At 54.0% G+C, this 23,430-nt stretch overlaps 1 protein-coding gene across 1 annotated transcript; it reads right to left on the bottom strand.

Moving 5' to 3' along the window:
* Nucleotides 1-4,356: 4,356 nt before the first annotated feature.
* On the bottom strand, nucleotides 4,357-13,335 carry LGALS3BP (galectin 3 binding protein). The gene is made up of 6 exons (XM_055388764.2): nucleotides 12,915-13,335; nucleotides 10,223-10,297; nucleotides 9,059-9,250; nucleotides 7,800-7,931; nucleotides 6,072-6,324; nucleotides 4,357-5,806 (listed from the first exon to the last, which is right to left on the bottom strand). Exons 2-6 carry the CDS (start codon nucleotides 10,272-10,274, stop codon nucleotides 4,678-4,680), a joined length of 1,758 nt encoding a protein of 585 aa, XP_055244739.2. The 5' UTR covers nucleotides 10,275-10,297; nucleotides 12,915-13,335; the 3' UTR covers nucleotides 4,357-4,677.
* Nucleotides 13,336-23,430: the final 10,095 nt, after the last annotated feature.

Raw genomic sequence — 23,430 nt, 5'->3', positions numbered from 1 at the left:
TGGGTGCCCTATGTGTGTGCCCCTTGGTGCCTTAGAAACGGGCCCAATCTTGGCTAGAGCTCTGTGGACGTTTGAGGGGACACATGCCTTACTTGGGGAGTGGCTCCTGCCTCTTTACTAGAGACCCAAGTCTGGTGTCAGAGCACGAGGCCACTGTCTGCTGGTGCGGCTGCCTTGCCTGTGACCTTAAGATCCGTTAGGCCAGGATGTGGGGCTTGAGATGCAGGAAGCTATGCTGATGGGCGTGAGGGGCCTGCGGCAGGCCCGCCGGGAGGATCACCCAGGAGCATCCAGCGGTTTGGAGCTGAGCGGGGCCCTCTTTGGCAGCGAGATTCACTCCTTCCAGCACAACCAGCTTTGGCCCAAACATTCGAGCATGGGTCATGAGCTGCCCTCCATGAGCTGGAAGGACACAGGTGGACGTGGCCCTCAGGAGCGCGGGCAGTCTCTGGAGACATGGGTGATTTGCATCTGTGCCAAGGCCACCCCACCCTCCACCCAGGGCACCTGGGGCCTCCCCCAGGGCCTGATGGCGCATTCCCTAATACCGGTGACGGAGGTGGGAGAAACGCAAGCCTGTTTCAGATTGCACTGCAGGCTAATTCCAGGTGGGAGTGGCCTGTTGCCCAGCAGAAAGGGGACCTCGCTTTGGGCAGAACCCTGAGTGGCCAATCTCAGTTTCCGTGTGGATGGAGGGAAGCCGGCCTTGGCCACGTGACCTGTGGAAGCAGCTCAGGGTTTGATCAGAGATGCCAGGGCTGGAGGGAGGAGGATGGAAGAATGAGTAGCCGTGAGCTTTGGGAAGGGAGCAGGGACCGGCGTCTTGGGATGGCCACAGAGATGAGGATGCTTCTGTCCCCTGACTGTTCCCTGAAAGGCCCCACTGCAGTCCCATGCTGGGCGCCTACCCTGGGGTGTGGGGACAGGTGTCACAGGGTGTCACTCTGCGCCTCTACAGCCTCCGGGGCCTGCTCTGCTGAGAGGTGGCCTGTGGGGAGGGAGGCTTTGCACGGGCTCACCACTGCTGTGTCACCAAGGCTGATGGGAGCAGACCTGGCGCTCCTGGGCCTTCGCTCGGCGCCTGGATGCCCATGGGGAGCTCCGGCTTCCTGAAGGCTGTGGCTTGCAGCCGACCCCTTCCATCGGAGGAGGCAGCCGCTTGCTCCCCAGGAATCGACACTTATTCTAGATCTGAATGCCCCCATCCTACACGGCCCTCAGTGCCACCAGCCCTTCACTGACTCAACACCTTTCCCGCCCTGTTGGCCACCCACAGACATGCAGGTGACTCAGGAGCTGCAGTCAGGCCGCTGGCTCATGGTCACATGTGTCACCCATCACACATTCAAGGGCTCAGGAAACGGGAAGGCTGGGATGAAACCTCAGGCTCAGGAAGCCAGTGAAGGGAAAAGTGCAAGAGCCTGGCTCTGCGGATGTGCTGGGCGGCAGATGAGACAGCCCCGGAAGTCCCTGCCTCCAGATCCCCTAAATCATCCTTTACTCCCTCCCTGTAGACGAGAAAATGCTGCCCTCCACCTGTGGACGCACCAGCTCAAGGAGCCCATCTGCATTTCTCCTTGTTCAGAATGCACAGGTGTGAGCCATGGGGCCCTGAGCAGGGCACCCATCACCTAGTGCAAAGGTTCTGCTTCTAGTCCTGAAACCTGGGTTCTGTTTTTTTGTTTTGTTTTGTTTTGTTTTGTTTTTGAGACAGAGTCTTGCTCTGTCACCAGGCTGGAATGCAGTGGCGTGATTTCGGTTCACTGCAACCTCCACCTCCCGGGTTCAAGCAATTCTCCTGCCTCAGCCTCTTGAGTAGCTGGGATTACAGGTGCGTGTCATCACGCCAGCTAATTTTTGTATTGGAGGGGGGGGGTTTCACCATGTTGGCCAGGATGGTCTCGATCTCTTGACCTCGTGATCCGTCCTCCTTGGCCTCCCAAAGTGCTGGGATTACAGGTGTGAGCCACCACACCCAGCCAACATAGGGGTTTTGCACCCAAGAGAGGAACGTTTCCACGATGAGACGTCTCCACGTTCCTTCAAATTGGCAGTGAAGATGGGGATTCGCCTCTGGGACCACGGTGCCTGTGGGTGAACAGGTGAAGAAGGGAGGAGTGTTTCAGAGGCTGGGATGGTTGGTCCTGACTGTCCTGGGGGAACAGGGCTGCCGCTCAAAACTGCAAGCAGCACGGAAGAACTCCAGTGACTTCTCAAACTCCTGCATCTCCCAGCCCCACACAGGGCTACAGCCTCCCTTGCAGGCAGGACCCACGGGGCTCAGAGTTCCCTGGAAGGAAGACTCCATTTACCTTCCCTGGCCCTGAGATGCCAGGGAGCACGGAGCGGGAGAGAAGAGAGCTGCTGTGGTCCTGGGACTGACTCGAGAAATGGAGGCTGTGATTCTGGTCTTTGCCATGTCTGCCATGCCTCTACTGTGACATCGCTTTTCCTTCTTCCTCCTGATCTCATTGTGGTTTGTCCCCAACAGTGGTCTTGGCGGTGGTCCATGGCGATGTGGCCCCTCGGTTGCTAAAATGTCAATAGGATCAAAATAGAGGTGGAGGAGATAGGCCGGGCAGAGTGGCTCATCCCTGCAATCCCAGAACTCTGGGAGGCTAAGGCGAGCAAATTGCTTGAGCCCAGGAGTTCGAGACCAGCCTGGGCAACACGGCAAAACCCCGACTCTACTAAAAATACAAAAAAAGAAAAAAAAAATTAGCCAGGCCTGCTGGCGCACATCTATAGTCCCAAGTACTTTGTAGTCCCAGAGGCTGAGGCGGGAGAATCACTTGGGCCCAGGAAGCAGAGTGTGCAGTGAGCCAAGATCGTGCCACTGCACTCCAGCCTGGGCGACAGAGTAAGATACTGTCTCAAAACAAACAAAAAACATATGGAGGAGGAGGGGATGTCCTGCCAGGATGGTGGACCTGGGCTGGACGCAGGATCTGGAGGTGGGGTTGTGGGGGGAGCAGCTGCCTTCACAGGCAGGAGGTTTTGTGAGCCTGCTTTTGTTCCTTGTAGCACCTGTGGGGAGAGGGTGGGTGGGGCGTCTGCTGCCATCTTGGTTGTTCAGCACCTGAACCTCCCTCCCATTAGGGGAGCTCCTGTGCCACCTCCTGTTCCAGAGGCAACACTCTTGTCCTCCCAGACCCTGGCACAGCGGCAGGTGCCAGCCTGAGCTCGGCCCAGCAGGTGCCTCCCTGGGGACTCTGTGCCTGCAACAGGCCATGGAGAAGGAGGGGCAGTTTTGAATTCCTGTTGGTGGTGAGCAACGTTCTGTGCCCAGAACCTGCTGTGGCATTGTCACGGATGTCCCCCCGGCATGCAGTGGGTCCCCCAGCCTCCCCTGAGACTCTGTGGTTCCCAGGATCTTCCAGTGCACCTCTCCCCGCCTCACTCAGCCCAGGGGAGGTGCCTTTTATTTGTAGTCAAGCACCTGTTGGTGGGTATTGACGTTGTTTCCAATTCTTCACTCTTACAAGGCTGAGATGAGAATCTCTGTCCCCTGTCCCTGTAGACCAGGATTTCCAGAGCGAAGTTTCCTAACTCCTGCTGTTCGTTCTCCCTCCTCCCAGCTTCCACAGTCTGCTGTCTGCTGCTCTCCATGACCCAGCCCGGTCACGTCTTCCAGAGACCCGATCGCCCCGCCGGAGGTGCAGCCCTCACCTTGCCACCTCAGCACCCTCTCCTTCCCATCGGACGTGAGCAGGAGGTAGTGCTGGCAAAAGCACACCCACCCATAGGCCAGGCACGGTGGCTTACGCCTGTAATCCCAGCACTTTGGGAGGCTGAGGTGGGTGGATCACCTGAGGTCAAGAGTTCAAGACCAGCCTGGCCCACATGGTGAAACCCTGTCTCTACAAAAATACAAAAGTTAGCCAGGTATGATGGCAGGTGCCTGTAGTCCCAGCTACTCAGGAGGCTGAGGCGGGAGAAGCACTTGAAACCGGGAGGTGGAGGTTGCAGTGAGCCAAGATCGCACCACTAAGCTCCAGCCTGGGCAACAGAACAAGATTCTGTCTCAAAAAGAAATAAATAAAATTTTAAAAGCACACCCACCCAGATAAGGGGTGAGGGCACCTGTCACAGCCAGACTTTCATGAGCACACACACGCCTATGCACATGCAATCACACACCCACGTGCACGCATGCAGTGGCACACACCCTCCTGCTCGTGTCCCACTGTGTCATTGCTCCGGGCTGGGAGGTGTGCTTCCTGTTCCCTGTCTTCCCCGCTAGCCTGTAGCTTCACAAGGACAGGGACTCTGCCTCATGACCTGTCCCCCAGAGCCTGGCACACCTGATGTCTAAACACGATATGGACCCAACAACACTTTCTGTACAAACAAATGTAGCAACCTCAATGTAATTTTAATGACCTCAGACCAGTGACAAGGGCAGACTGACCAGGGGCTGTGGGGGGATCCCAGAGCAACCTCGAGGGCGTCCTGGTGCTTACCACCTGGAAACTGGTGAGGTGGTGGGAGAACTCCTGGTGGACCCTAGTGGAAGCCTTCCAGTAATTTCTTGAAGCTGAGCGCTCAGGTGAGTAGGGCGACATCTGGTGGCCGGTTGTTGAAGGTCATTGCAGAGAGGAAGGAAGGCAAGGAGGGGAGCCTGCAGTGAGGGCGTCCTGGGGTTCTCCGGTTCTCACCACCCTTGGGCCACGCCGTCTAGTCCACACCTGAGGAGTTGGTCAGGTAGAAGGGGCGGATGACCGTGCGGAAGCCGTTGAAGTGCCCTGCCGGGCAGGGGAAGGAGGAGGTGCTCTTGGAGCTGTTGGTGTCCAGGGCACTGGGAATCGCAGCCTTCCAGCCCTCGAAATCGGTGACGTCTGCCACGAAGAGCCCTTCGCAGAGCATCAGGGCTTTGTTTTCGTAGGCGATGGTGCGATCTGAGCCGCCAGACTTGGTGAGGCCCAGGACAGGGAGCTCTTCCGAGGAGCAGGAGAAGCCGTAGTTCCAGCAGCTCTGGATGGTGGGGAGGTAGACCAGGGACCAGGACACCCTCTTGTCCTGGAAGAGGAAGCTGGGGTGTTGTGGAGTCTGGAAGGACTGGTAGGGGTAGTATCTGTAGTCAGAGGGGGCTTGGAAGTAATTAGAAGAATATTTGACCAAAGGCCCCCGTCTGGACTGAGAGACCAGTTGTGACTTCCGTGCACTCCAGGAACTGTCTGTCACAGAGGCACTCCAGGTGGGCGAAGTGTAAATCCGGGGCTTGTAGGTATCCTCGGTGAGGTTCAGGCCTTTGTACCGGGCCAGCAACTGGTAGGGCACAGTGTGGAATTCCAGGGCCTGCAGAGTCTTCTTCTGGAACAGGGCCTCGTGGCTCCAGTACAGGGACAGGTTGAACTGCAGCTCAAAGAGCTCCTCAGGGAGCATCATGGGGAAGCGGATCTTCTCCACCAAGCCCTCCACCTCCTCATGGGAGGCGCGCTCCCCCCAGCTCCAGGTGTCCACGGCCTTCAGTAGGGCCAGCTCGCTGGGCACCGCCAGGTCGCTCCTGGGCAGCAGCAGTTGGAGCAGGTCTGTGGGGACGCCGGGCCAGGCCTCGGCCTGCGTCAAGGCCTCGAAGTTCCAGGCCAGGAACTGCAGGCAGAGCTTCTCCAGCAGGGCGTCCCCTGTGGCCACTGCATAGGCATACAGGTCCAGGGGCGTCTGGAACGAGGGGTCCTGGGGGAGGAGGATGGCAAAGAGGCTTGCGCAGTAGCCCTGCAGCTGCCTGGCCCCATAGGCAGAGGCCAGCTTGTGGAAGCACTTGACTGACGACAGGGTGATGTCGATCCTTCGGGAGTAGAAGTACCTGGGGAGAAAGAGGGAGAGCAGATGCTGGCCCCACAGGACAGCAGGGGAGCCCTGGGCCCACCTGTCCAACACAGCCACCTGAGTGCACACGGTGTGGGAGTGAGCATGCGTGTGTGTGCAACTGCACGAGTGCACGTGTGACTGCGTGTGTACATGTGCATGCATGAGTGTGTGCAGGTGTGCGTGTGTGTGGGTGTGCTTTTGAAGAGGGGAGGAGGACAACGCCCCTGGTGGCCCCAGAGCCTGAGGACGAGACGGCTCACCTGAGAAGGTCCCTGACCATGGGTACACACTCAGCATCCACACTCATGGTGACATTGCTGCCCGGCTCCTTCCACAGGGCCTGGGCCTCCAGGTTGGCAGTCAGGATGACCGTGTGGCCACAGAAGCCCAGGGCGTCCTCGCCCTGCACATTCACGCTGATGGACAGGTCGCAGCCCCGCTGGCTGTCAAAGATCTGGCCAAGGGCCTCCGAGAGCTCCCTGGAGAGGTCCAGGGTGTGGGTGCTCCTGGTTTCTAAGAAGGGGCGGGAGGGAAGTGGGCTGCGTTAGGAGCTGGGGCGCTGCCACTCTCTGGGGTCAGTGTCTTCATCTGAAAGTGAGGGATTTGTGGCTGCCTCATTCACTCTGGAAGGCTCCTGGGAAGACGAGGGACAAGAGAGACCGGAAGTGTCGGATTCCTGGGCCCTGAGGCCCCGCCCCTTCCAGCCCTGGGGAACAAGAGCAGCTAGGACCTGTCCTAGGACAGCCAAGCCTGTCCAGGCCCCCGCTTTAGGCCCTCTGCTCTGTGCTGCTCCCCCGACTCAGGCAGCAGCTCCGCATGGAGACTTGGTGGTACTGACTCCGTAGCCTCCACTCCCCAGCCTTGGTCACCAATCACCACTAACACCAATACCACTGCCTGCTTAGATGGCCTGAAAAGTTAGGGTCCTGTGGCAACCCCATTTTAGAACTCCGGGGGTCCTCGAGCAGCCTCCTGTGGGGGACAAGGCCTGCAGAAGTCATGGGAGGCTCCCGGGTTGGGGGTCAGTGTGGTGCACCCTCTCCCCTTCTTTGAGCCCCTCTCAAAGCCTAACTCAAAATGAAATCCCATAGGTTTTTCTTTGCCACAAATATAGTAGTTTTGAAGTAACTGTGACCTTTCAACCAGGTGGGCTTGCCCTGGGCCTCCTAAAACCTGAGCCACCGCAGGACCCCCAGCTCCCTCCCACCTGCACGCCTTACCACAGCTCTCCTGCCCCAGGAGCTTTGGCCGTGCGCCCACCGCCCCGTGTGCTCCCCGCCGCCTCCCCTGGCCCCCGACAGCCCCATGGCGTCTCCTGGGCTTCCCCCACTGTGAGTCCAGGCTCAGCTCCAGCCACTTGTCCATCCCATGTGGGCACAGGGGCTCCCTGGGATTCGACCCGTCCTGCCTTAGGGGCCTCCAACTCCTGGCAAAGGGCGGTGGGCAGGAAATGCCCAGGTTGTCACGTGCAAGCCCAGGAAGAGCCACCTCGGCATGAAAGAAAAACAAGAAACTCAGATCCAGAGGCTCCAACCCGCAGAGCAGCCTGGGTTCCCTCCAAACTGGGCCAGGTTGGGGGAAGCAGGCTGAGGCTGCGAGTAGCCGAGACTCCCTCCGCCAGGACGGGCTTGAGCCTGTCGCGTGCTGTGAAGTGTGTTTCTGAGCGGACGCTGGCATTTCAGGTCAGGCTGGAGCCAGGTGTCGTGCTCACTGAAACTGTGGCTCACTGCCCCACACTCGGGTTCTGCAAGGAGACTTGGTGGTTCTGGGTGTTTCTCCAGAAGGGGCTGGGGAGGAGTCTGGGACTGTGGGACTGGGAGCTGGTGGGCTCTTGGGACGTCTAGGCCTCTCCATGTGGAGCGGGCAGGCGGTAGTGGAAGGAACCTTTGTGTGCTTCATGTGTGTGGGGGGGTGGTGCTGGGAGGGGCAGGGGCCACGGGACCCCAGGGCACACTGGGGCCTCCGCAGGGAGGTGCACCCCCGCTCACCGTTGGTGCAGACCACACCAGCGTCTCTCTCGTGCCTGCAGTTGCTCTTCAGCCAGCCCAGGGACTTGCAGTCGGCCAGTGAGGCCTCGGTTCCCATGCACTGGACCTCGTCCAGCATGATGGGGCCTGATCCTGTGGACACAGCAGACGGCAGGGCTGGGGGCGTGACGACTGCACCCGAGAGTCCCACAGCGCGACTCAGCCCTTTGTTCCCCGCCCCGGCCGTGTGGGTCCATCTGCTTACAGGTCCTTCACCAGCGAACCACGGTGGATATTCCAGCATGGGCTGGATTTGTGATTGCAATGTCAGGCCATAAACTTAGCCTTCATGCTTATGAAGCTTACCGGCTGCTTCAGCGACATCACATTCATGTATAGTAATTGTGTGACTATCCCTGCAACATCAGGTTCACATACTGTAATTGTGTGACTATCCCTGCAACGTCAGGTTCACATACTGTAATTGTGTGACTATCCCTGCAACGTCAGGTTCACATACTGTAATTGCGTGACTATCCCTGCAACGTCAGGTTCACATACTGTAATTGTGTGACTATCCCTGCTGCTAAATAGTTTATGGATTGTTTCTTTTTTTTCCAGAATCGCAACTGCTGTGTCAGTGGAAATCTTCCTGCAGACTTTTCTTTTGAGGGGAAATTGTTTCAAGGGGATAAACTCCCTGGAGTGGAGTTTCTGGGCCGGAGGGAACGAGCCCAGCCGAGCTCTTGAACCTGCCCAAGCACCCGCCACCATCACCGGCCAAGCGTGGGTGGAGCAGTCCCATCAGAACTTGATCCGCAGGCCTTCAGCACCATCGAAAGCATTTGCTCCTAGGCCGGGTGTGGTAATCCCAGCACTTTGGGAGGCTGAGGCGGGCGGATCACTTGACACCGGAAGTTTAAAGACCAGCCTGGCCAACATGGCGAAACTCCGTCTCTACTAAAAAATACAAAAATCAGCCAGGCATGGTGGCAGGTACCTGTAATCCCAGCTACTCAGAAGGCTGAGACAGGAGAATCACTTGAACTCAGGAGGTGGAGGTTGCAGTGAGCCGAGATTGTGCCACTGCACTCCAGCCTGGGCGACAGAGCGAGACTCCATCTCAAAAAAAAAAAAAAGTGTTTGCTCTTCCTAAATTAATAGGAATCCAATTTGCATGTCTTTGAAACCTGACTGTCTCGTCTTAGGGGATTTGCCCCTCCTGGGAGCTGGCTGTGCTGTGGGCCTCAGCCTCGGTGGAAGGGGACAGCAGGCCCTACCTTGCCCGAAGGCAGCTCTGCCCAGAGCCTGGGTGGCGTTCTCGAAGCCCAGGGCCCGGCAGACGACGCTGGCATCAGTCAGGTCCCACAGGTTGTCACACACAGTGCCCCACTGGCCTCTGTAGAAGATCTCCACGCGGCCCTGGTTGGTGGCGCCCCCATCGGCCAGCCGCATGTCACCATCGTTCACGCCTGCAGGCAGAGACCAGCGAGGGCGAGGCTGGGGCCTGCAGCACCCACCACCCACACCTCCAGGCCCCATATGCTGTCCTGGGTCTCCCCTGCTGAGCTTGTATTTCAGGGCTTCAGGGTCCCCCGGCCTCTCCATGAGGGGCACCTCCATGAGGGAGGAGTGGAAGATACATACAGCCACCCCTACCCCGCAAGGAGGCCAAACTCGCCTTTCCTTGTTTTAGGGGTCTCAGCCCTTCACTCCATAGACAGAACAGGGGCAGAGAAGCCCCGAGTTCTCCAGCACTGGGAGTGGAGGTGGCAAGACCCTGAGGGAAGGATCGGAGGGGAACGGAGGCCCCGTGCTGACCCACCCTGCAGAGGGTGTCTGCAGTTTGGGGGTGCTGGCCTATGGGGGCAGCAGGCCTAGGGACCCCTGGGAGCACAGGCAGAATGTTTCCAGGGCAGATAACGGGATTCCCCCCCTTCTGGGACTCAGTCCACGGACACTCCAGCCCCTACAGGAGCTGACAGAGCCGGGCAGGAGCTGGGTGCCTGAATCCAGTCGGGGGTACATCTGGCTTCCATGGGGCCCCCAGGATGAGCATGAGCTTCCAGGGGCTCACAGTGTAAAGAATGTGAGGAAAAGCAGCCAGGACCCTCTGGAAGATTGACCTGCGTCCAAGGCCATTGACCTCACAACGGCCCCTGTGACTGCTGGTTTGATCAGCTCCTCTGGTTCCCTCTGGACGGAATGGAGGATTCCCTAGTGTCCTCTCTATAACCTGCATCTCACCTGAACCCAGGTGAGCCCCCGGGAACGTCCAAGTCATCATCACTGGGGATACCTGGTGCTTCAAGCAGGAGAGAAGACCTGGCTAACCGCTGGGCCCCGGGCCCCAGGCAGAACATCTCCTTGACGCTCTGAGCAGCCCCAGGGCGCAGCAGCCTTCCACACTCCTGCTTTTGGCATTTCCCAGGGGCTCAGCTCACCTTGGGTCCCTGCAACCAGCAGCCACACCCAGAAGAGCCTCGGAGGGGTCATGGCCGTGCCTGGATGCCCAGATCCTGCAGCAGACAGAAGCGGCGGGGTGAGGCACGGGAGCCAGATGGCCCGAGGCCCGGGGACTGGCCTGCCCATTCACCCTTCAGCCCAACCTGGGCTGTGTGGCAGGCGGGGTCCCTTTCCTGCAGAGCCCACTATGGTCCCGGTAAGTGTGACGGGTGCTGTGGATGCCCCCACGGGGGCCCCTCACCTGGTCTGCAGTGTGGTCCTGGAAGGATGTGTAAGACTTGGCTAGATGAAGGGGTGGGCTGGGGGCACCCCCTGGCAGTAAGGGCAGCAAGAATTGGTGACTAGAGGCAAGTGAGCTCATCTCAAAAAACCAGGCCCTGGGCAAGGCTGCCACACGGGCATGGGCGGGGAGGGTGGAGACGGAGGAGGCCACGGGCGCGGGCCCAGGTCGGGAGGCCGGGTGAGCCTGGTTAAGATCTGGACCTTAAGCTTCAGGCAAGACCCCTGCAGGGACTGTCCCAGAGGGTCTTAGCAGGCAGAGACGAGGCTGCAGCCTGGAGAGTGGATGGGAGGGGACTCGTCAGGAGAGGCCACAGAATCTGGGCCAGGGGTGACAGAGATAAGTGGCAGGGAGATATATCGGGGCTCTGTGGTGTTCCGATGGGGAAGATAGGTGAAAAGGGTCAGGGCTGCAGCCCAGGGTGGGCCAGGCTGGGGGAAGAACAGGGAGGAAATGCTGAAGTATCCCCAAGACACTGACACTCAGGCCAGGGCTGGGGAGGTCCGGGTCTCCACCTTCTGGCCTGGTGTTCTTGCCTCCGTGTAATTTCCACGCTTTTGTCTTCATCTGCCTCCCTCCCCCACACCCTGCCAATGGAGAGACAGTTATGGTTTCTCTGGCTTGGTAAGAATACTGTGATACCTGACACTGTCCCCTCAGTTCGGCAAGCCTGGGGCAGGCCTCTGGGTGGCACTGCTGTGGGCACCGGCTGGGAGTCTGGGCCTGGTGACCTTGAGGCTGCTCAGAGGGGGCCTGGTGGACGGCTGCAATGGCATCCCCAGAGCTTGTCGGAAGTGCAGTCATGGCTGGCCTCGCCCTAGCCCCTCTGCATGGGAGTCTGCATGAACAAGCGCCCTGGGAGCTGGGTGCACTGGCTGGTGAGCAGCTTTGCTCTGGGACTCGCGCTCGCTGGCACTGTGCAGCCACCCATTGTCGGGGCTCCCCAGGCACCACTGGAGGCCTTACTGTGACCCTGAGAACCACCTTAGTTACACCTTGCAAGTGAATGAGCTGACACCCAGAGAGGCAAACGGGCTCCACGTCCACAGTCAGTGAGCCACAGGCAGGGGGTCTGCTTGGGGGAGCCCACCTCTCCTCCGTGTGTCAATGTCAGTAGATGGCTAAAGGGGCCAGGGTGTGACCGCCTGTCCTGTGTGCTGGGGACTGTGCTGGTTTTAGCACTGAAGTTTCCCTGTGTCCTGGGAAACCCCTCAGTCCCAGGCACGCCGGTATGGGTGGACGCCCTCTCCACTTCTGCCCCCAGCCACTTCACTCTGCTGCAGCCACTAGGTTTGTCCGTCCTGGGAGAGTAACTCAGGGCCTTAGAAAAATGGCCAACTGGCCAGGCGCGATGGCTCACACCTGTAATCCCAGAACTTTGGGAGGCTGGGGCAGGTGGATCACTTGAGGTCAGGAGTTCAAGACCAGCCTGGCCAATATGGTGAAACCCTGGCTCTACTAAAAATACAAAATAATAATAATAAGCTGGGCATGGTGGTGTGCACCTGTAGTCCCAGCCACTCAGGAGGCTGAGGCAACAGAATCGCTTGAATCCAGCAGGCAGAGATTGTAGTGAGCTGCTGCACTCCAGCCTGCGTGACAGAGCAAGACTCTGTCTCAAAAAAAAAAAAAAAAAGGTGGGGGGGCAACGAAGCACCTGGCAGGTGGTGTTGCTGCCCTTTGGGTGGCAGTGGCTATTTTTGCCTGATTCCTTCATACACTTGAGACCCGGCTGCCTGTGTTGGCCCCTTCGTGCAAATCAGAAAAAAAGGTGCTCTTCCTTGGAGCGGGTGCAGGCCTAGGCCAAATGCACAGGTCTGAGAGAGGGCCAAGCTGAATGCTAACCCACATGCCCTTTGGCTGGTGTCCTTGTGCAGTGAGTAATCTGCCCAACTGTACACAGAGGCCCTGTGGGCCTGGGAGCAGCAATGATTGTTGCTGGGCTCAGGAGCCCTGGATCCCCAGCTCCAGGCCTATGTGCAAACAGGGAGGCATGACCCCCACTTGCCTGTGTAGAGAGAGGGATGCCCTGGCTGGGCGCGGTGGCTCACACCTGTAATCCCCACACTTAAGAGGCCAAGGCAGGTGGATCACCAGAGGTCAGGAGTTTGAGACCAGCCTGGCCAACATGGCGAAACCCCGTCTCTACTAAAAATACAAAAATTAGCTGGGCGTGGTGGCACGCGCCTGTAATCCCAGCTACTTGGGAGGCTGAGGCAGGAGAATCGTTTGAACCCAGGAGACGGAGGCTGCAGTGAGCGGACATTGCATCACTGTACTCCAGCCTGGGTGACAGAGTGAGACCCTGTCTCAAAAAAAAAAAATAAATAGAGAGAGGGAGAGAGCGAGAGAGAGCGGTGCCCACCTGAGAGCCAGAGGCAGGAGCTTACCTGGCTGGGGCAGCTGCGATGGCTGTGCGGAGCCTCCTCGCTTCCAGCCACAGGATCCCTCTGCAGACTGGTCCTTCGACCCAGAAGCCTCTCCCAGTGTGGAGCGTGGTCAGGCTGGTCCCAGGAAATGCTTCAGAAAAGAGTCCACTTTCGATTTCCAGAAACCACCTGACATAGATGTCTTCTGGGATTGGCTGCTGCTGATACTCCCCGGGGCCCCTCTCTTTTGTCTCAGCTCTGCCTGTGGCTATCAGTGCCGGGCTGGCAGAGGCCCAAGGTGGGAGTCTGGCTGGAGCAAGGCCTGCAAGAGGACTAACAGCCACACTCAGTTGGAAACACCGCCAGGCTGGTCAGGGGCTGGCGTTTGGGGGACGGGAGGGGAAGAAGCAGAGGCTCTGGGCCCAGACAGTCTGCACCTGGTGGTGTGGCTGTGGACTCTGACAGAGCGCTCCGAGTCTTTTCCTGGGTCTGGCACATTGCTGGCTGGGTGAACGCCACACAGGTGGCTGCTCATGTGCAAATCCACCCTCTCTGTGCTCTTGGCATGCTGACCACACAGAGGGCCTGTGCCCCACAAGGTCGCATGGCACTGTCCCCTGTCCCCAGGGGAGGGAGGCACTGAGAACCAGGTATGCAGCTGGCCAGTGGAGGAGCTGGACCCCGCTCCAACACCTGACCCCAGAGCCTGTGCTCGCCACTGCTGGACCTGTGGCCACTCTCCTACTGTCTCCCCCTCAGCGGGGCGGGGGACAGAGCCTCTCTGGGTGACATAATGGCTCTGTCCAGCTCATACCCATTCCCTTTCCTCCCACCGAAAGCCAGAACCTCAACTGTCCCTTAGGGAGCACCCCCTCCCATTCCTGGCTGTGTGGTTCCCAGAGGGCCCCCAGCTCTTGGCCTTCAACCACCCAAGGCCTGGCTGTCTGAGCCCTGCGGGGGCCCCAGGCCACACTGCTGGTTTCAGGGTGGGGCTGTGAGCCCAGCCAGCCGGTGAGAGCCAGCTTCTGACTGAGAGGATGTGGGCCCAGGCTGCTGGGGCTGGTGGGGCAGAGCAGAGGGAAGCAGGCATCCTCTGGCCTGAGCTCCTGGGTCCAGCTGGCCTAATCCATGGTCAAGGCTGGGCTTCACCGCTCAGTGAGGCAATCAGCAGCCACTCTTGTTTCTGTCACTTGCACCCCATGGTTCTGGATGAACCCTGGGATGTGCCCAGGCCTCTGACCAGTGGTTCTCAGCCTGGGCTGGAGAGAAGAATCATCAGGGAGTTTTACAAACTCCTAATGCCTAGACCCAGGAAGTCACCATCTCTGGGAGTAGGGGACAGGCAGGGGCATTTAAAAGCCCCCAGGCAGTCCCACCGGGTGGAAGGCCCTGGTTTCCTGGCAGCTTAGAGTCCGAGACAGCCAGCCCAGAGGTCAGACATTCAATGACTATTTCCTTCAAGGTGTGAGGTTTTAGGCAGCTGCACGGTTTGCCTAATCACCTCCAGAGGAACTGTGAAGATCCAGGGGCAGGTGCAGCTGGAAATAGAACTGGCTGTGGGGAGTTTAAAAAAATCTCATCCGGATTGGGGGCCTGAGTGCACAGAAACCCCAGCGTCATCCCTTCTCAGCAGTGCTAATGACTTCTGCCCAAGTGGCCAGGGAAGGACAGGAGTGCAGAGGACGGGAGGGCATCTCTGGGAAGTGCTGGGAAAGGTTTTAAAACTCAGGTGCCGAATCTTTAGCCCCGGAGCCGGGGAAAGTCCTAAGCCACCCAGGCAGGTAAAATGGAAGACCCAGAGGCCTCCTCGTGGAATCGGAGCATCAATATCTGCTCCCCTGGGGCTCACAAGGCCTTTCCGGTGTGCGATGACCATGGGGTGGTGGGAAGCGCTGGCAGGGGACAGGCAGGGGAAGGGGCAGCGGCTCGGTTCTGAGAAGACAGCTGGGTGAAAGCCTCAGATTTGTGTGGACAGAACTGCTGTCATCAGGAAGCCGCTCCCAAGACATGGTAGGGAAAGTGCGGGGCGTTTCAGAGATGAGAACGGTTAACTGGCCTGTAAGGTCATCTTTTGTGCCTCTACCCCAAACCTCTCTGCAAATTGAGGAACGCTCCCTATAATAGCTAATATGGATTTCGCCAGGCATTACTATAAGCCTTGCCACAAATGAACGCATTTAATACTTCCAGCCATGATGGGAAGCAGCTGCTCTTATATTCCCTGTTATAGATGAGAAAACAGAGGCTCAATGAGGCAACGTAATTGGCTGAAGTTGTGCAGCTGGTAGGGGAAGAACTGGGGTTTCAAACCCATCCTTTCCTTCTTTTTAAAAATTGGCTTTCTTGGCATATAATTTACGTGCAAAGTTTTGGCAAATGTGTAGTGATGGTATCATGACAACAATCATTACCTAGGGCGTTTCAATCACCCCTAAGAATTCTCTTATGCCCCTCTGCAGCCACCCCTCCCCCCAGCCCCTTCCCAGCAACCACCTCTCAGCTTCTGCCACTGCTGGTTGCCTTTCCTAGAATTCCCTCTATTTTGTCTTCTTTTTTAAGACACAGTCTCCCTCCATTGCCCAGGCTGGAGTGCAGTGGAACAATCTCGGCTCACTGCAATCTCTGCCTCTCAGGTTCAAGCGATTCTCCTGCCTCGGCCTCCCGAGTAGCTGGGATTACAGGTGCGCCCACCACCACGCCCAGTTAATTTTTGTATTTTTAGTAGAGAAGGGGTTTCTCCACATTGGCCAGGCTGGCCTCGAACTCCTGAACTCAGGTGATCTGCCTGCCTCTGCCTCCCAAAGTGCTGGGATTACAGGCGTGAGGCACCACTCCTGGACCCTAGAATTCCCTCTAAATGGAATCATACAGTATTTAATATTTTGCATGTGGTTTCTTTTACTTACCACAGTGCTTCTGAGATCCATCCATGCTATCTCAACAATCAGTAACTGGCTCCTGGTTTTGCTGGGTGGCGGCCCACTGTATGGACAGAACACCACTGTTAATAGATGTTTGCACTGATGGACATTTGGGTCATTCCATCTTCCACTATTATGCATAAAGCTGCTGGAAACATTTGGATACCAGTCTTTGTGTGAACATAAGTATTTATTTTGTGTAAATACCTAGGAGCAGGATTACTGGGTCATATGGTAGATATATGTTTACCTTTTTAAGACACTACCCAGCACTTCGGGAGGCTGAGGTGGGTAGATCACGAGGTCAGGAGTTCAAGACCAGCCTGGTCAAGATGGTGAAACCCCATCTCTACAAAAAAAATACAAAAATTAGCCAAACATGGTGATAGGCGCCTGTAATCCCAGCTATTCGGGAGGCTGAGGCAGGAGAATCGCTTGAACCCAGGAGGCAGAGGTTGCAGTGAGCCGAGATCGCACCACTATACTCCAGCCTGGGCGACAGAGCGCGATGCCGTCTCAAAAAAAAAAAAAAAAAAGAAAAGAAACTGTTTTCCTAAGTTGCTGAAACATTTTGCATTCTTGCTAGTAATTTCTTCATGTTCCAGTGGTTTAAATCGTCACCAATACTTGGTATTGTCAGTCTTTAAATTTCATCCATTCTGGTGGGCATGTAGTGAAGTTTCATTGTGGTTATAATGACGAATGATAGGCCAGGTGCTGTGGCTCACGCCTGTAATCCCAGCACTTTGGGAAGCTGAGGTGGGCAGATCACCTGAGGTCAGGAGTTTGAGACCAGCCTGATCAACATGGAGAAACCCCATCTCAATTAAAAAATACAAAAAAAATTAGCCGGGCGTGGTGGCGCATGCCTGTAATCCCAGCTACTTGGTAGGCTGAGGCAGGAGAATCACTAGAACCTGGGAGGCAGAGGTTGCAGTGAGCCGAGATCGTGCCATTGCACTCCAGCCTGGGCAACAAGAGTGAAACTCCGTCTCAAAAAAAAGACGAATGATGTCGAGCATCTTTATGCTTCTCTGTCATTCACACATCCTCTTTGGCAAAGCGTCTGTTCAAATCTTACGCACGTTTGAAAACTGGCTTGTTTGTTGTGTAAGTTCTTTATATATATTCTGTTCCTGTAGCAGATATATGATTTGCACTTTTATTTTTAATGAAAAACTTGCTTTTCATTATCTTTTTTTTTTTTTCTTTTTTTTGAGACAGAGTCTCGTTCTGTCGCCCAGGCTGGAGTGCAATGGTGCGATCTCGGCTCACTGCAAGCTCTGCCTCCTGGGTTCAAGCCATTCTCCTGCCTCAGCCTCCCGAGTAGCTGGGACTACAGGCGCCCGCCACCATGCCGGCTAATTTTTTGTATTTTTTTAAGTAGAGACGGGGTTTCACCATGTTGGCCAGGATGTTCTCGATCTCCTGACCTTGTGATCCACCCACCTCCGCCCCCCAAAGTGCTGGGATTATAGGTGTGAGCCACCACGCCTGGTGAGCAGAGGGTGACTGAATAGAATGGGAGGCAGGATGGCCCTAATCAGTCCCAGCTTGACTTTTCCCTTTAGCTGGTGATTTTGGGGCCCAAGATATTTTCCTTTCACAACTCTGTTCTCTATGGGAACAAATGACTTCAACTTTAAGGCAGGAGAATGGTGTGAACCTGGCAGGCAGAGGTTGCAGTGAGCCAAGATTGTGCCACTGCACTCCAGCCTGGGCGACAGAGAGAGACTCCGTCAAAAGAAAAAAAAAGAATGCTACCATTTGTCTCTCATCTACCTGTGACCTGGAAGCCCCCTCCCCACTTGGAGTTGTCCTGCCTTTCCAGACTGAACCAATGTTCATTTTACATGTGTTGATTGATGTCTTATATCTCCCTAAAATGTATAAAACCAAGCTGTGCCCTGACCACCTTGGGCACACACTGCCAGGCCCTCCTGAGGCTGTGTCAGGGGCGCCCATGTCCTCAACCTTGGCAAAATAAACTCTAAATTAACTGAGCCCGGCTGGGCGCGGTGGCTCACGCCTGTAATCCCAGCACTTTGGGAGGGTGAGGAGGGCAGATCACTTGAGGTCAGGAGTTCAAGACCCGCCTGGCCAACATGGTGAAACCCCATCAATACCAAAAATATAAAAAATTAGCTGGGTGTGGTGGTGCACACCTGTAATACCAGCTACTCGGAAGGCTGAGGCAGGAGAATCACTTAAACCTGGGAGGCAGAGGTTGCAGTGAGCCAAGATCACACCACTGCACTGCAGCCTGGCAGGAGGGAGATTCTGTCCCAAATAAATAAATAAATAAATAAATACATAAATAAATAAATAAATAAAATAAAGTAAATTAACTGAGGCCTGTCTCAAATTTTCGGGGTTCACAGGGTTGTCCCAGCACCATGGTGGGAAGACAGTCTTTTGGATTTCAGGTGAATTACCCTGGCTCTTTTGTCAAAAGTCAATGGGCCACATCCATAAGGGTCTATTTCTGGACCCTTTTCTGTCTCACTCATCGGTGTCTGTTTTTCTTATGGCAATACTACACTGTTTTGATTACTTACAGCATTGTATTAAGTCTTGAAGCCAGATAGTATAAGTCCTTCAACTTTGCTTTTCTTTTTCAAAATCAAGTCTGTAGACCCATGAAGACGTATACTGTTTTGTTCTTTTGAGTCTCTGATTTCTTTCATCAGTGTTTTGTAGTTTCAGGATGTAGATGTCACACATCTTTTGTTAGACTTATACGTAACTATTTCCTGATTTTTGGTGCTACTGTAATTGACAATGTTTAAAAATTTTTCAATTTCTAGTTGTTCACTGCAGTTATAATAAAGTTAAATTTTGTATGTGGAAATAATATGTTAAATATTAATGTATTAAATTTAACATATTAACATATATTAAATATTAATATATTAAATTTAACATATTAACATATATTAAATATTAATATATTAAATTTAGTATGTGTAGTTTCGTGGTGTTTTTGAGACAGAGTCTCGCTCTGTTACCCAGGCTGGAGTACAGTCGTACAAATACTGCTAACTGCAGCCCCAACCTCCTGGGCTCAAGTGATCCTCCCACTTCAGCCTCCCATGTACCTGGGACCACAGGCAGGCGCGACCACATCCAGCTAATCTTTACATTTTTTTGTAGAGACAGGGTCTTGCTATGTTGCTCAGGCTGGTCTTGAACTCCTGGGCTTAAGTGATTCTCTTGCCTCAGCCTCCCAAAGTGCTGGGATTACTAAAGGCGTGAGCCACCATGCCTAGCCTCGTAGTTATTTTTTGAAGATTTCTTAGGCTTGTCTAGCTAGTCAAAGCTTGTCACTGGCGAATAAAGATAGTTCTATTCCTTCTTTTCAAATCTGAATAACTTCCTTTTTTTTTCTTTTGCACCAATAGGATGAGGAATAAAAGTGATGAGAGCAATGTCAGTTTCCTGGGTTTGGTAAATGTACTGTACTTAGGTAATCAGTACGTTGGAGGGAGCCACATGAATGCTACACAGAAACACGACTGCTGGCCCCGCTTATCTGCAGTTTCGCTTACCGCAGTTTCAGTTACCCGCGGTCAACTGAGGTCTGAAAATATTAAATGGAAGATTCCAGAAATAATTCATAAGTTTTAAATTGCATACTGTTCCTAGTGGGATGAAATATTGTGTCATCCTGCTCTTTCCCTTCTTCATCACAAGGGCGAGTACAGTACAGTAAGATACTTAGAGAGAGACCACATGCACATAACTCTGATTTCAGACTATTGTTCTAATTGTTCTATTTACTATGTTACTGTTAATCTCTTACTGTGCCTAATTTATGAATTAAGCTTTATCGCAGGTATGAATGTAGAACAGTAAATTCCACATTATCTATGGTTTCAGGCATCCACTGCGGGTCTTGGAATGTATCCCCCACAGATAGGGGGGATATAAACCAAAAAGTATCTGAGGCTGTTCTCAACCAATTAATTTTGCCAAGGTCAAGGATAAGGCCAGGGAGGCAAAACAAAACGTGACAAAACACGGAATCACTGAAACAGTCTGTGGTCTGTGCCTTTCTCCAAAGGTGACTGAGGGCTTCCATATTTAAAGGGGAAAAGCAGGCTGGAGGGGGAAGTGGGAGGGTCCGGTCCTAGTGCTGCCGCCACGGGTTGCAAGAGAAGACGAGCAGGCAGGGGAACAGTCAATCGTGTATTCATCTGGTGCTCAGTAAATTGGCACTTCCATAAGATAAGGTGAGCACAGTAGCTACCTGCCGAGGTCTTTAGCCTTTCCTCTGTCGCTCTCTGCTTAGGAACAAGAGGAAGGGCAGCTGCTTGCATGGCTCAGCTCTCAGCTTCCTGTTTTTTCCTATTGGAAGGGTGAATTGCGGTTTTTATTTTCCTTTCACAGGACCTACTGTATTTTTGCAACTTCTATGTGGTTCAAAATTTTATTTCAAAGGAAAAAATGGTGGGGAAAAAAGTGGTGAAAGCAGACACTCTTGGCGTTGTTCCTTAGGGGGAAGGCATTCAGTGTCTGACCGTGAAGTAGGAGCTTAGCTGTGGATTTCTCACCGGAGCCCTTCATCGGGTTAAGGATGTTCCCTAACGGGTTTTTTGGCTTTTTGTTTAGAATTGGATTGGGTGAATGGCTGTTAGATTCTGTCAAATGCTTTTTCTGTATCTTTTGAGATTATCATGCTTTTCCCCCTTTTTAGTCTTTTTTTTTTTTTTTGAGATGGAGTCTCGCTCTATCGCCCAGGCTGGAGAGCAATGGCATGATGTCAGTTCACTGCAACCTCCACCTCTCGCGTTCAAGCGATTCTCCTGCCTCAGCCTCCCAAGTAGCTGGGACTATAGGCGCGCCCCACCACCCCCAGCTAATTTTTTGTGTTTTTAGTAGAGACGGGGTTTCACCATGCTGGCCAGGCTGGTCTCAAACTCCTGACCTCAAATGATCTGCCCACCTCAGCCTCCCAAAGTGCTGGGATTACAGGCATGAGTCATCACACCCTGCCCCTTTTTAGTCTTCGTATGAATTTCATTGATTGATTTCAGAATACTGAACTAACCCTGTATTCCTAGAATAAACCACACCTATCATGAAGTATTCTTGTCAGAGGCGTTTGAACCAGAGCCACTCCATCTTGAACCGGGTCTGGGTAAAATACGGCTGAGACCTGCTGGGCTGCATTCCCAGGAGGTTAAGGCATTCTTAGTCACTGGAGACAGAAGTTTGGCACAAGATACAGGTCATACCTTGCTGATAAAACAGGCTGGCCGGGCGCAGTGGCTCACACCTGTAATCCCAGCACTTTGGGAGGCCGAGGTGGGCGAATCGCGAAGTCAGGAGTTCGAGACCAGCCTGGCCAACATGGTGAAACCCCATCTCTACTAAAAATGTACAAATTAGCAGGGTGTTGTGGCACACGACTGTAATCCCAGCTACTCGGGAGGCTGAGGCAGGAGAATCGCTTGAACCTGGGAGTCGGAGGATGCAGTGCGCTGAGATTGTGCCACTGCACTCCAGCCTGGGCAACAGAATGAGACTCCATCTCAACAACAACAACAACAACAACAACAAACAACAACAAAACAGTCTGCAGTAAAGAAGCCGGCTAAAACCCACCAAAACCAAGCGGCGATGAGAGTGACCTCTGGCTGTCCTCACTGCTACGCTCCTGCAAGCAATGACAAATGCCATGGCAACATGAGGAAGTTACCCTCTATGGTCTAAAAACGGGAGGCATGAATAATCCACCCCTTGTTTAGCATATCCTCAAGAAATAACCATAAAAAGGGACAGTCAGCAGCCCTGGAGCTGCTCTGCCTTTAGAGTTGCTATTCTTTGTTCCTTTACTTTTTTTTTTTTTTTTTTTTTTTTTTGAGATGGAGTCTCGCTCCATCACGCAGGCTGGAGTGCAGTGGCGCGATCTCGGCTCACTGTAACCTCCATCTCCCAGGTTCAAGCGATTCTCCTGCCTCAGCCTCCTGAGTAGCTGGGATTACAGGCATGCACCGCCACGCCCAGCTGATTTTTATATTTTTAGTAGAGATGGGGTTTCACCATGTGGTCAGGCTGGTCTCCAACTCCTGATCTCGTGATTTGCCTGCCTCAGCCTCCCAAAGTGTTGGGATTACAGGCGTGAGCCACCGCACCTGGCCTACTTTCTTAATAAACTTGCTGTCATTTTACTCTATGGACTTGCCCAGAATTATTTCTTGTGTGAGCTCCAAGAACCCTCTCTTGGTGACCTGAATCGGACCCTTTTCTGGTAACATTCTAATTTTTGATTATTGCTGAATTTGGCTTGCTAATCTGTGCTAAGGATTCTTTTTTTTTTATTTTTATTTATTTATTTTTTTTGAGACGGAGTCTCGCTCTGTCACCCAGGCTGGAGTGCAGTGGCGCGATCTCGGCTCACTGTAAGCTCTGCCTCCTGGGTTCATGCCATTCTCCTGCCTCAGCCTCCCGAGTAGCTGGGACTACAGGTGCCCGCCACCGTGCCCGGCTAATTTTTTTGTATTTTTTAGTAGAGATGGGGTTTCACTGTGTTAGCCAGGATGCTCTCAATCTCCTGACCTCGTGATCTACCCGCCTCAGCCTCCCAAAGTGCTGGGATTACAGGCGTGAGCCACTGCTCCTGGCCAGGATTTTTACATCTATGTTCATGAGGGATACTGGTCTGTATTTTTTTTTTTTTTGTAATGTATTTTTCTGGTTTTGGTATCAGTGTAGTGGTGCCCTCATAAAATGAGTTGGAAAAGTTTCCCAACTCCCAGAATCATGGAAGATTTTGTGTTGCTTTCGTATTATTTCTCCCTTACATGTTTGGTACAATTCAAAAGTGAAGCCATCTGGGCCAGGGGTTTTCACAGCGTGACGGTATTTTACTTTTGCTTTAACTCTTTTAACAGCATGAAGGGATAACTTACCTTGAGATTTATCAATTTAAAGTGTACCGTGGGCCGGGCGCGGTGGCTCACACCTGTAATCCCAGCACTTTGGGAGGCCGAGGCGGGCAGATCACGAGGTCAGGAGATCGAGACCAACCTGGCTAACATGGTGAGACCCCGTCTCTACTAAAAATACAAAAAATTTGCCGGGCACGGTGGCGGGAGCCTGTAGTCCCAGCTACTCGGGAGGCTGAGGCAGGAGAATGGCGTGAACCCGGGAGGTGGAGCTTGCAGTGAGCCGAGATAGTGCCACTGCAGTCTGGCCTGGGCGAAAGAGCGAGACTCCGTCTCAAATAAAATAAAAATAAATAAATAAATAAAAATAAATAAATAAAATAAAATAAAATAAAATAAAACAAAATAGCATACTGTGGCTGGGTGCAGTGGCTCACGCCTGTAATCCCAACACTTTGGGAGGTCAAGGCGGATGGATCACTTGAGATCAGGAGTTTGAGACCAGCCTGGCCAATATGGAGAAACCCCATCTCTACTAAAAATACAAAAATTAGCCGGGCGTGGTGGCGCACGCCTGTAATCCCAGCTACTTGGGAGGCTGAGGCAGAAGAATTGCTTGAACCTGGGAGACGGAGGTTACGGTGAGCCAAGATCGTGTCCCTGCACTTCAGCCTGGGAGACAGAGCAAGACTCCATCCCCCCAAAATAAAAAAAAAAGAAAAAAAG

This window comes from Gorilla gorilla, chromosome 4 (assembly GCF_029281585.2).
Source record: "Gorilla gorilla gorilla isolate KB3781 chromosome 4, NHGRI_mGorGor1-v2.1_pri, whole genome shotgun sequence".
Taxonomy (NCBI): Eukaryota; Metazoa; Chordata; class Mammalia; order Primates; family Hominidae; genus Gorilla; species Gorilla gorilla.
The sequence above is the reverse complement of the archived record's forward strand: the minus strand, read 5'-3'. Positions and strand labels throughout refer to the sequence as shown.

Coding starts and splice junctions, on each gene's coding strand:
- LGALS3BP (XM_055388764.2), bottom strand. CDS start 10,274: ATGACCCCTCCGAGGCTCTTCTGGGTGTGGCTGCTGGTTGCAGGGACC. Junction 9,251..10,222: donor GCTGGTTGCAGGGACCCAAG/GTGAGCTGAGCC, acceptor CTCTGCCTGCAG/GCGTGAACGATGGTGACATG. Junction 7,932..9,058: donor CAGAGCTGCCTTCGGGCAAG/GTAGGGCCTGCT, acceptor CTGTGTCCACAG/GATCAGGCCCCATCATGCTG.